This window comes from Hemitrygon akajei, chromosome 20 (genome assembly GCF_048418815.1).
Source record: "Hemitrygon akajei chromosome 20, sHemAka1.3, whole genome shotgun sequence".
In the NCBI taxonomy this organism is placed as follows: domain Eukaryota; kingdom Metazoa; phylum Chordata; class Chondrichthyes; order Myliobatiformes; family Dasyatidae; genus Hemitrygon; species Hemitrygon akajei.
In genome coordinates, this window is record NC_133143.1 from 72,162,990 (window position 1) to 72,176,061 (window position 13,072).

General features: G+C 41.4%; 1 protein-coding gene across 1 annotated transcript in view; it reads left to right on the forward strand.

Moving 5' to 3' along the window:
• igf2bp3 (insulin-like growth factor 2 mRNA binding protein 3) overlaps window positions 1-13,072 on the forward strand; it is a 178,033-nt gene that overhangs the window by 140,019 nt on the left and 24,942 nt on the right. The window contains exon 10 of the mRNA XM_073024617.1: window positions 6,890-7,003. Within this exon, the coding sequence (XP_072880718.1) occupies window positions 6,890-7,003 (114 nt within the window). The remainder of the gene's footprint in view (window positions 1-6,889; window positions 7,004-13,072) is intronic.

Here is a 13,072-nt window from a genome sequence, read left to right on the forward strand (position 1 = left end):
CACTATCTCCAAAATGCTCTCCCACTGAGAGACCCGACACCTGATCAGGTTCATTTCCCAATGCCAGATCAAGTACAGCCTCTCCTTATAGGCTTATCTTGTCATCTGTTCTGTAAAGCTGTCCTCCTTTTAAACTCTTCCTGCCAGTCTAACTCACTGATGTCCACGCCCCTGCACAGTCATGCCTTGTTAATGCTCACCAGGCTGGAAAGGGATACAAACCCATTTCTAAAGAGTTCGGGCTCCACCAGTTCAGAGTCCGGCAGATGGTGTACAAATGGAGGAAATTCAACACCATTGTTACTCTCCCCAGGAGTGATCGACCAAAAAAAACACCCCAAAAGCAAGGCATGTAATATTCCAGGAAGTCACAAAGAACCCCATGGTAGCAACTAAGGAGCTACAGGCCTCTCTTGCATTGGCTCATGTCTGTATTCATGAGTCTACCATCAGGCAAAACTGAACAACAATGGTATACATGGCAGGATTGCAAGGAGAAAGCCATTATTCTCCAAGAAGTACTTTGCTGCTTTTCTAAAGTTTGCTGAAGACCACATGGATAAACCAGGAGACAATTAGAAAAATGTTCTGTGTATGGATGAGTCCAAAATAGAACTTTTTGGCTTAAGTGAGAAGCATTATGTTTGGCAAAAAGCAAACTTTGCATACCAGCACATAAGAACCTCATCCATCTGTGAAACATGATGGTGACAGTATCATGGTTTGGGCCTGCTTTGCTGCCTCAGGACCAGGACAGCTTGCTATCATTGATGGAACTATGAATTCTGAATTGTACCAGCAAATTCTGCAGGAGAATGTCAGCATATCCATTTGTGAACTGAAGCTCAAGAGAAAGTGGGTCATCAGCAAGACAACAAATCTAAACACACATCAGTCTACCAAGGAATGGTTAAAGCAGAAGATATTTTGGAATGGCCGAGTCAAAGTCCTGATCGTAATCCTATAGAAATGTTGATGAAGGAGCTGAAGCAAGCAGTTCATGCAGTGAAGTCCACCAACATCCCAAAGTTGAAGCGGTTTTGTAAGGAGGAATGGCCTAAAATTCCTCCAAGCTGGCATGCAGGACTGATCAACAGTTACTGGAAGTGTTTGGTTGAAGTTATTGCTGTACAAAGGGGTCACAACAGTTACTAAAAGCAAAGGTTCACATACTTTTTTTCCAGCAAATACATGTCATATTGAATCATTTTTCTCAAAAAATGAAAAAGTATATTTTTTTGTTATTTGTTTAATTGAGTTCTTTGTCTAATTTTAGGACGTGTGAAGCTCTCATCACAATTTAGGTCATATTTATGCAGAAACAGAGTAAATTCTAAAAGGTTCACAATCTTTCTAGCACCACTGTATAAAGTCTCAGCATTACATCCTTGCTTATATATTCTATTCCTCACAAAATGAGTGTAACATTTCATTTGCCGCCTTCATCACCAACTCAACTTCCAGATCAATCTTTAGGGAATAAGACCAAAGACATAGCAGCAAAATTAGGCCATCTGGCCCATTGAGTCTGCTCCGCCATTCAATCATGGCTGATCCTTTTTTCTATCTCTTCCTCAACCCCAGTTCCTGGCCTTCTTCCCATAACCATTGATGCCATGTCCAATCAAGAATCCTGCACAAGGACTCCCAAGACCCTTTGACCCATGGATTTTTAAATTTTCTGCCCTTTTAGAAAAGTCTACTCTTTTGTTCCTTCTACCAAAATGGATAACCGTAGTTCCCGACACTTTTCCATTTGCCACGTCCTTGCCCGTAATAATAGTGAAAATAGTAGGAAAATTAATTCTAACAGATTAATTTTCAAGCAGTCCTTAAAGCATAAAACTGGTGTGTTGCCTCACCACAATATTCCTAATCCCATGATGGAATATAAGACGTTAAGTGCATGCGCTCTGCGTGCCTGTGTGCACCTGTGATTTTGTTTCTGTTCTTTCTCCCTCTCTCCACCCAGCTTTCCTTGATTTAGTGTGCCAAGCCATTGTCAATCTCCATTTAGAGCGCAACTGGACCTGCTCCCTTGTCAGGACTGCTTCAGTCTGGAATCCAAAAGTGCAATTTAAAGAAGCTGGCAGCCAGGGGTGGGGGAAGGGGAGAGAGAGCTGCTGGGGCGAATTGGTAGTTAAAGAATAGCATTAGGGTTCCGTATTAACAAACTTGTAGTCTTCGTGCTCTGACCTGTGTTTTCGTATTTGGATTTTGACTTTTGGATTACTGTCTTGGATTTAGTTTCTCTGGGTCACTTCTGTAAATAGGCTGCAAATGGGACTGCCTGTGTCTGCCTTGTCATACTCCCATCACAAACAACACAAAACACTGAGGGCGGACCTGTTTGTACGTTGCTTCCCCGACAACCCCTCTGCTAGAGCCAACATGGGTGTGTAACACATGGATATATGTAATACTAGCCCATGGCTGGTACTAATGACTCTTGTCTCCATTACCAAACAATGGGAGGTACAGGAATGCCGCCACAATAAAATCATTATCAATTATCTCAAGGGTCCCACAAAAATGTCAGTGGCATCTGAACTCTGATGCTTATGCATGGGAGGAGGGAGCTTGGGGGGAGCTTTGGGGTTCTAACAGTTAACTGTCATTCATTCATTCATTCATTGGGGCACTCCTCTGTTTTTCTGGATGGTTGCAAAGAAGAAACCTTTCAGGATGTTACATTGTGTAGATTTCTCTGACATTAAATGTACCTTTGAAACTCCTCCAAAATAATGATCTGTGAAGAGACTTTTTGCATTCTGCAAGTTAATACCAGGCCAGCTCAGAGCATGACTAGGAAATCTGTGGCAATTGAACTCAAGACAAGGCATTGATTGTAAACTCCATCTTGAGAAAAACAAAGTCCATGATTTATAGAGCAGGTTATGGGTGGAAAGAGCACAGGATGTCCAGCAACCCACTGATATACCCTAATTTTTGATGTTATCAGAGATGATCTGGCAAATGTGGATTGTGATGTGCTATTTTCTGGCAAAGATTTACTTGGAAAGTGGGAAGCCTTCAAAGGTGAAATTTAGAGAGTACAAAGCTTGTATGTGCCTGTCAGAATAGAAGATAAAGAGGTAACAAGTGTAGGGAACCTTGGTTTTCAAGAGTTATTGTGGCCCTTGTTAAGATAAAGAAAGGAGGTGTATACCAGGTATGGGCAAGAAACAAATGTGGTGCTTATGGAGTACAGGAAATGCAAGAGAACACTTAAGAAAGCAATGAGGAAGGCCAAAAGAAGGCAAGTTTCTCTAGCAGACGCGGTGAGGGAGAGTCCTAGAGATTCTACAGGTATGTTAATAGCAAAAGGATTGCAAGGGACTAACTTGGTCCTCTAAAAGATCAGAATGGTAATCCATGTGTGGAGCCAAAAGAGATGGGGGAGATCTTAAACGCATTTCTTGAATCTGTATTTCCTCAGGAGATGGATACAGAGTCTATAGAAACGAAGCAAAGTGGCATCAACTGCACATGAACCATGTGCAGATTACAGAGGAAGGGGTGTTTGCCACTTTGAGGCAAATCAGGATGGATAAATCCCAAGGGCCTTAGTGACTAGAGAGATACCAGACGATTGGAGATTAGCCAATGTTGTTCCACTCTTTAAGACAGAAACCAGGAAATTATAGGCCTGTGAGTCTGACATCAGTTGAGGGAAAGTTTTTGTAGGGTATTCTAAGGAACTAGATATCTAAGTATTTGGATACAAATGGACTTGATTAAGGATAATCAGCATGACTTTGTAGTAGGTCACGTCTAACCAATCTTGTAGAGTTTTTCAAGGAAGTCACCATGAAAGTGGCTGAAGACAAGGCAGTGGATGGTGTCTACATGGACACTTGACAAGGTCCCCCATGGCAGGTTGGTCAAGAAGTTTCTGTCACTTGGCATTCAGGATGATATAGTAAATTGGAGTAGACATTGGCTTTGTGGAAGAAGCCAGAGTGGTAATAGAGGGTTGCCTCTTGACTGGAGGCTCTAGTGTGCTGCAGTGATAGGTGCTGGGTCCTTCGTTGATTGTCATCTACAGTTGCAAGAAAAACTTTGAACTCTTAGCAATTACCTGGTGTTCTGCACTAAATACTCATAAAATGTGGTCAGAAAGTCACAATAACAGACAAACGCAATCTGCCAAAACTAATAACACACAAACAATTGTACTATGTCTTGTCAACACTGAGTACACCACTTAAGCAACCACAGTCAAGATTTTAAAAAGTATGTGAACCTCTGGGGTATTGCCTTCTACAAAAGCTATTTGGAGTCAGATGTGAGATGAGATTGGAGGTGTGGGTTGTAGAGGTGCCCTGCTCTGTTTTAAAAAAAAAATACACACAGGTTACTGATAGAGCCTGCTGTTCTCAAGAAAGATCTGTTTAAGTGCACCATGCCACGATCAAAACAGTGTGCAGAGGACCTTAGAAGAAGAAGCATTGTAGAAATGCATGAAACTGCAAAAGGCTACAAAAGCAATTCTAAAGCCCTGAGTGTTCATCAGTCATAGTAAGAGAAATTGTCTAGAAATGGAGGAAATTCAGTACTGTTGCTACTTTCCTTAAGAGTAGGTGTCCTGCAAAGATCATACTGAGAGCACAGTGTGCAATGCTGAAAGAGGTGAAAAAGAACCAAGGGTAACAGCAGAGGTCTTACAGAAATCTCTAGAACTTGCTAAAGTCTCTGTTCATGTGTCCACTATAAAAAAAACACTGAACAAGAATAGTGATCGTGGAAGGACACCACAGAGGAAACCACTGATCTCTGGGAAAAAAAAAATACTGCTGCATGTCTCAAGTTTGCAAAAGACCACCTGGATGCCCCACATGCTTCTGGGACGATCTTCTGTGGACAGGTGACACAAAAATTGAACTTTGTGACAGAAATGCACATTCCTATGTTTGGAGGAAAAAGGGCACTACACACCAACACCAAAACCTCATTCCAACATGTGAAGCATGGTGGAAGAAGCAGCAGGGCCTGGACAGCTTGCAGTCACTGAGAGAACAATGGCTCAAAATTATATCAAGACACTTTACAGGAGAATGTCAAGTAACAGTCCATCACCTGAAGCTTAATAGAAGTTGGATAATGCAACAAGACAATGATCAGAAAAGCATGAGTAAGTCAGTACCAGAATGATTTAAAAAGAAGAAAATTTGTATTTTGGAATGGCCAAGCCAGAGTCCAAACCTTAGCCCAATTGAAATGCTGTGGCATGACCTGAAGAGGGCTGTTCATGCAAAGTATCCCAAAAATATTGATGAACTGAAACAGTTTTGTATAAAGGAATGGTCTACAATATCTCCTTGTTATTGTGCAAGTGTGATCAGCAGCTGTAAGAAATGTTTGTAGGAGATTATTGCTGCTAAAGGAGGTTCTAACTGGTTATTAAACACAAGTGTGTGCATACTTTTTTCAGCCTGGATTATGAATGAGTAAACAATGTGTTCAATAAAGACATGAAAAGCACAATTGTTTGTGTATTATTAGTTTTGGCAGATTAGATTTGTCTGTTATTGTGACTTAGCTGAAAATCAGACCACATTTTATGCATAATTAATGCAGAAAGCCAGGTAATTGCAAGGGGTTCCCAAATTTTTCTTGCAACTGTATATCAATGATCTGGATGATAATGTGGTTAACTGGATCAGCAAAGTTGCGGATGACACCAAGATTGCGTTTTGCTAGGGCCAACTAGGGTAGGTCTTAGACAGTGAGCCGTAGGGCACTGAGGAGTGTGGTAGAACAAAGAGATCTGGGAATACAGGTACATTACTGTAGAAGTGGCATCACAGCTAGATAGTGTCATAAAGGAAGTTTTTGGCACGTTGGTGTTCATAGATCAATGTATTAAGTACAGAAGATAGGATGTTATGTTGAAATTCTATAAGATGTTGTTGAGGACTAATTTGGAGTATTGTGTGCAGTTTTGGTCACCTACCTACAGGAAAGATGTAAACAAGGTTGAAATGGTACAGAGAAAATTTACAAGAATGTTGCTGAGTCTGAAGACCTGAGTTATAATGAAAGATAAAAACTGTATTCTTTAGAACGCAGTAGATTGAGGGGAGATTTGATAGAAGTATACAAAATTATGAGGAGTATAGATAGGGTAAATGCGACCAGGCTTTTTCCACTGAGGTTGGATGGGGCTACAACCAGAGGTCATGGGTTAAGGGTGAAGAGTGAGAAGTTTGAGGGGAAGCTTCTTCACTCAGTGGATCGTCAGAGTGTGAATTGAGCTGCCAGCACATATGCACGTGAGCTTGATTTCAAGGTTTAAGAGAAGTTTGGATAGGTACATGAGTAGTAAGGATATTGGGGAGCTATGGTCCCGGTGCAGGTTGATGGGATTAGGCAGTTTCAATTGTTTTGACATGGACTAGATGGGCTGAATGGCCTGTTTCTGTGCTGTGCTTCTAGATGACTCTACCCTGGTCTGCCAGCATTCTGAAACCTATCTGAGATTTACACGCTGAAGGCCAGAGATGAATTTGTCAAGGACAAGCAGCATTCAGTGTTTGTTGGGTTCCTTCCAAGAGGTTTTCAACTGTAATTCTTACAAGGTTTATCAACTCATTCGCTGAATTTGTGGCTATTTATCGACATGGACCAAACACTGGATCTGAATGCCATGAAATTGGTTGTTTTGCGGTAGCAGCACATTGCAATACATAAAACCTGTAAATTACCTATATATAATTTAGTAATGCAAATAGAGAGCAACAGGATAATATAATCTTAAAGCTGTGGGACATTTTTAATTGTGTATAATAGTTATTGACGTGTACAGTAAAATAGTATTGGTATAATTAGAGTCATTAAACAACCTTGTATTTGTCACAATAGTTATGCAGTTAATATTATTCTCTAGCTTCAAGCGCATTTGATCCCGGGTCTGAACCTGAAAGCCCTAGGGCTGTTCCCTCCATCTTCACCTGTGTTGCCACCACCGTCTGTGCCGCCTGCTGCGTATCCTCCATTTGGGGTGAGTTGTTACCACACTGATTATGGTTAAATCATTACTGTCCCTGAAGTGGAATTACCACCTCATTGTTGTGAAGATGTATATTGATATGGCTATAAAAGACATTTTGATTTGATAAGTGCACTGACTGACTATCTTGTCTGGAAAAGAAATGTCACATTAGAAAGTGTTGTTATTTGTCTCATTTGAGGTGATCTTTAAATATTTGTATAGTTCATGTCTTTTACTTTGTTTAAAGATTTATAGATGAGAATGCAAATGGCAATTTAATGTATTCCTATTTTTTTAAACATAGATACCATGCTTCTTTTAAAAGAAAGTCCAAAATCTAGGTTGTTGTAGACCAGTGAACCTAATTATATTCTCAGGGTATTTAGGGGTATAATGGTTTAAATTTTAATTTGAAGAAAGAAAACTTGGAGTAATCTGACATATCCTGGACAATTGTAAGCAAGTATCTGTGAATGTAAATAGGTGCAATAGTAGTCCGGGGACATTTACGGGTTTGTTTACTGGGTTGAAAGACATCGTTGTGAAAGGGGTCTTTCCCCTTCACAAGGGCTTCCCCCTTCCTTCCAATTCCTGAATTTAGATTTCATCTCAAAACATCAAGAGTTTATACCTCTCCGCAGATGCTGCCCGACCTGCTGAGTTCATCCAGCATTTTGTGTGTTGGTCTGGATTTCTAGCATCTGCAGAATCTTTTTTTCCAGTTTTGAAGGATAGTTTGGAGAGCTTGGGACTGTTTTCTTTGGAGAGACTGAGTGGAGATTTAGTAAAGTACACAATGTGTGGGAGGCTTTTCCTATTGGTGGAAGACTTGAGGCTCAGGGTCGCATTTATAAAATGTAATGGAAGAGAAGTAATGCTGACAAAGAGTAACTATTTCACAACCTGTGGAATGCAGATGAGAGAGGCAGGTTCCCCTGCAGCCTCTGGATAAATGTGGTGAACGTAAGGTTCCATGGTTATACAAGATGGATAGAGGAAGGTGATGCATTAGTGAATTGCTTTGGTAGAAAGCCATGAAGGATATGGTGAAATGGTTCCTTCCTACACCCCAAGAATGTTGTGATGTATAGAGCAACCTGCTCGACCATTCAGAGTCATGGTTGCTTAGGCAAATTATTTTGGTGGAAGCGGGGTTTGTCATAGCTTTGGGGGAGAAAAAGGAAGTAACTGGGTAATGTGTGGTGGATAGCATTTCAGAGGAACTATGCCTCAGGATAATAAATGCAGGAGAAAGAATAACCTGCATAGACTCTTCAAGGTGCAGATGTATGAAATTGGATGCAAACCACTTGTAGAGTTCTTTAAGGTGGCATTTGAAGAAGAGGGACAGCTCCCTGTGTGGCATTGGGTGATGTTTGTAATTGCCTGAAATCTTTTTGTGTAAGATGGGTGCAAACATTTGAAATTAATACAAGTACAAAAATATATCATTCTTATCATGCAATTAATTCAAATAATTTAACAGGTGCTATGTGCAGTTTGAGGTGAGTAAATTTTCTTATGATGATTCCATAATCTGTGGTTATAGATGGTGAATATTGATACAGAATTAGGCCATTTGGCCCATCGAGTCTGTCCTACCATTTTATCGTGGCTGATCCATTTCTATCTCAACCCCAATCTCCTGCCTACTCTCCCACCGCACCTCTGTAACCCTTCATGCCCTGATCAAGAACCCATCAACCTCTGCCTCCACAGCAACTGGTGACAAAGAATTCCACAGATTCATTGTTCACTAGCTAAAGAAATTCTCCTCACCTCCATTCTATAAGGACGTCCCTCTATTCCGAAGCTGTGTCCTCGAGTCTTAGACATTCCCACCGTAGAAAACATGCTCTCCATATCCACTCAATCAAGGCCTTTCGCCATTCGATAGATTTCAATTAAGTCACTCCTCAATCTTCTGAATTCTAGTGAATACAGGTACAGGCCATCAAACACTCTTCATATGACAAGCTGTTCAATCCTGGAATCATTTTCGTGAACCTCCTTTGAACCCTCAACAGATTCAGCACAACCTTTCTGAGATGAGAGCCCCAAAACTGCTGACACTACTCCAAACGAGGCCTCACCAGTGCATTTGCATTCCTCACTACAGACTCAACCTGCAAATTAACCTTTAGGGAATTTTGCATAAGGACTCCCAAGACCCTTTGCACTTCAGAGTTTTGTATTTTTTCTCCATTTAGAAAATGGTCAACCCTTTCATTGCTTGACCATACACCTCCTGACCCTTTATTTCATCTGCCACTTCTTTGTCCATTCTCCTAATCTGTCTGGGTCTTTCTGTAGCCTCAAAACTACCTGCCCCTCCAGTTATCTTCCTACCATCTGCAAACTTTGCAACAAAGCTATCAATTCCATAATCCAAATCGTGTATAACAACGTAAATCAAATCGGTCCCAGCACAGACTCCCATGAGCACCACTAGTCACTGGCAGCCAACCAGAAAAGGCTCCATTTATTGCCACTCTTTGCCTTCTGCCGATCAGTCACTGCATTATCAATGCTAGAATCTTTCCTGTAATACCATGGGCTAGTAGCTTGTTAAGTAGCCTCGCGTGGCACCTTGTCAAAGTCCTTCAGAAAATCCAAGTACACTCCTTTTGTCTATCCTGCTTGTTATTTCTTCAAAGAATTCTAACAGATTTGTCAGGTAAGATTTTCCTTTGAGGAAACCATGCTGACTACAGCCTATTTTATCATGTGCCTCCAAATACCCCAAACTATCTATAATTTAAATTTTAAGATTTCTGATTTGTATGAAACTGGGTTCTGTTTTTCTTTCAGCTGTATATATAGAATATGTTATGGAATATGTTCTTAAATCTCTTCAAATTGTTATTTCAAAAAAGGTATAACTTGGTGCCTTTAATAGACTGGTGATGTTTGACAACGGAGGAGGCCATTTGGCCTATTGAGTCATATGCCAGCTCATATAGAGGTTCCATTCTCCCATCATTTCCCCTGGTTCTCTAGCCATCCAACCTACATTAGGAGCAATTTACAGTAGTCTATTAATGTTGAAGTGTACGAATAAACTGAAGCACGTGGGGAACATCCACGCAAATACAGGGAAAATGTATGAACACCACTCCAATTGCATTCTCTTTGGGGTTTAGAATATAGAACAGTACAGCACAGTACAGGCCCTTCGGCCCACAATGGTGTGCTGACCCTTAAACCCTGCCTCTTATATAACCCACCCCCCCCCCCCCACCTTAAATTCCTCCATATACCTGTCTAGTAGTCTCTTAAATTTCACTAGTGTGTCTGCCTCCACCACTGACTGGGGCAGTGCATTCCACGCACCAACCACTCTCTGAGTGAAAAAACTTCTCTAATATCCCCCTTGAACTTCCCACCCTTTACCTTAAAGCCATGTCTTCCTGCATTGAGCAGTGGTGCCCTGGGAAAGAGGCGCTGGCTGTCCACTCTGTCTATTCCTCTTAATATCTTGTATACCTCTATCATGTCTCCTCTCATCCTCCTCCTCCTCCTCTCCAAAGAGTAAAACCCGAGCTCCCTTAATCTCTGATCATAATGCATATTCTCTAAACCAGGCAGAATCCTGGTATATCTCCTCTGTACCCTTTCCAATGCTTCCACATCCTTCCTATAGTGAGGTGACCAGGACTGGATGCAGTACTCCAAGTGTGACCTAACCAGAGTTTTATAGAGCTGCATCATTAATTACCTTGCAACTCTTAATCTCTATCCCTCGACTTGTGAAAGCTAACACCCCATAAGCTTTCTTAACTACTCTATCTACTTGTGAGGCAAATTTCAGGGATCTATGGATATGTAACCCCAGATCCCTCTGCTCCTCCACACTGCCAAGTATCCTGCCATTTACTTTGTACTCTGCCTTGGAGTTTGTCCTTCCAAAGTATACCAGCTCACACTATTCCAGGTTGAACTCCATCTGCCACTTCTCAGCCCTTTCCTGCAATCTCTCTGTAATCTTCGACAATCCTCAACACTATCCACAACACCACCAACCTTTGTGTCGCCTGCAAACTTGCCAACCCACCCTTCTACCCTAGCTGGAATTCCCCATATGAACAGTGCACTTTTCCATCTCTCCAGAGGTTTTTGTAAAGAAGCTCCTGCTAACCCTATTTTCAGGTGTCTAGGAAAGACCAATTTGTTTGAACTTTTGCCATTACCTCCATGTCGTAAAAAACATTTGACACTAGAGATACAATCTTTACAGCAAAAGAATTTTATCAGCCGCTTGTTCATTTGAATTGATAAAGACCATAAGACTTAATAGCATAATTAGGTCATTTGGCCCATCAAGTCTGATCTGCCATTCAATCATGGCTGATCCTTTTTTCCCTCCTCAGCCCCACTCACTGGCATTAAGGTTAGGGATAAATGCTAACATTGCATTTGCCTTCCTCACCAACGACTCAACCTACAAGTTAAGCTTAGAGTGTTCGGCACTAAGACTCCCAAATCCCTTTGCATCTCAGATTTTGGATTTTCTACCTGTTTAGAAGATAGTCTGAACATTTATTTCTTCTACTAAGGTGCATGATTGTACATTTTCCAACATTATATTTCATTCGCCACTTCCTTGCCTATTCTCCTAATCTGTCAAAGTCCTTCTGCAGCCTTTTTGTTTCCTCAACACTACCTTGACCCTTCATCAATCCTCATATCACCTGCAGATTTGGCAACAAAGCCATTGTTGATCATCATCTAAATTATTGATGTACAGCATGAAGTGGTCCCAACACAGGCCCCTGTGGAACACCACTAGTCACTGGTAGCAAATCAGAAAAGGATCCTTTTATTCCCAGTCACTGCCTCCTACCAAAGAGCCAATGCTCTAACCGTGCCAGTAAATTTCCTGTAATACCATGGGCTCTTGACTTGGTAAGCAGCCTCGTGTGACACCTTGTCAAAGGCCTTCTGAAAATCCAAGTATTCACTGCATCCCCTTTATGTGTCCTATGTGTAATGTCATCGAAGAATTCTAACAGGTTCATCAGGCTAAATTTTCCCTTAAGGAAATCATGCTGCCTTTATCCTATCTTGTACTGTGTCACCAAGTACTCCATAACCTCATTCTTAACATAGAAACATAGAAAGCCCTCAGCACAATACTGGCCCTTTGGCCCACAAAGCTGTGCCGAACATGTCCTCTCCTGAGAAATTACTTGGGGTTATCCATAGCCCTCTAACAATTGACTCCAACATCTTTCCAACCACTGAGGTCAGGCTAACTGGTCTATAATTTCCTTTCTGCTGCCTCCCTCCTTTCTTAAGGAGTGGAGTGACATTTGCAATTTTCCAATCCCCCGTAACCATGCAAGGGTCCAATGATTCTTGAAAAATCATTATTAATGCCACCACAATCTCTACCGCTAACCCTAGGGAGCAGTTCATCTGGCCAGGTGACTTATGTACCTTTAGGTCTTTCAGCTTTTTGAGAACCTTCTCCATTGTAATAATAACTGCACTCACTTCTCTTCTCTCACACCCTTCCACATCTGGCACACTGATGTGTCTTCCACAGTGAAGGCTGATGAAAAGTACTCATTTAGTTCATCTGCTATCTCTTTGTCCCCCGTTATTATTTCTCCGGCCTCTTTTTTTTAGTGGTCCAATTTCCACTTTCATCTCCTTTTTGCTATCCACATTGAGATTGTTTTATCTTGTTTTCTTATTTCATCTATTCCCTCCTAATGATTCTTTTAGTTGATCTCTGTAGGTTTTTAAAGCTTCCCAATCCTCTATCTTCCTGCTAATTTTTGCTTTGTTGGAACACAGCACGTTACAGGCCCTTCAGCCCGCAATGCTGTGCTGACCATGTAACCTACTCTAGAAGCTATCCAGAATTTCCCTACTGCGTAGCCTTCTATTTTTCTAAGTTCCATGTACCTTTCTAAGAGACTCTTAAAAGATTATTGTATCCACCTCTACCACTTTCGCTGGCAGTGAATTCCACACACCCACCACTCTCTGTGTGGTAAAACTTACCTCTGACTTCCCCTTGTACCTACTTCCAAGCACCTTAAAACTGTGCCCCCTTGTGTTAGCCATTTC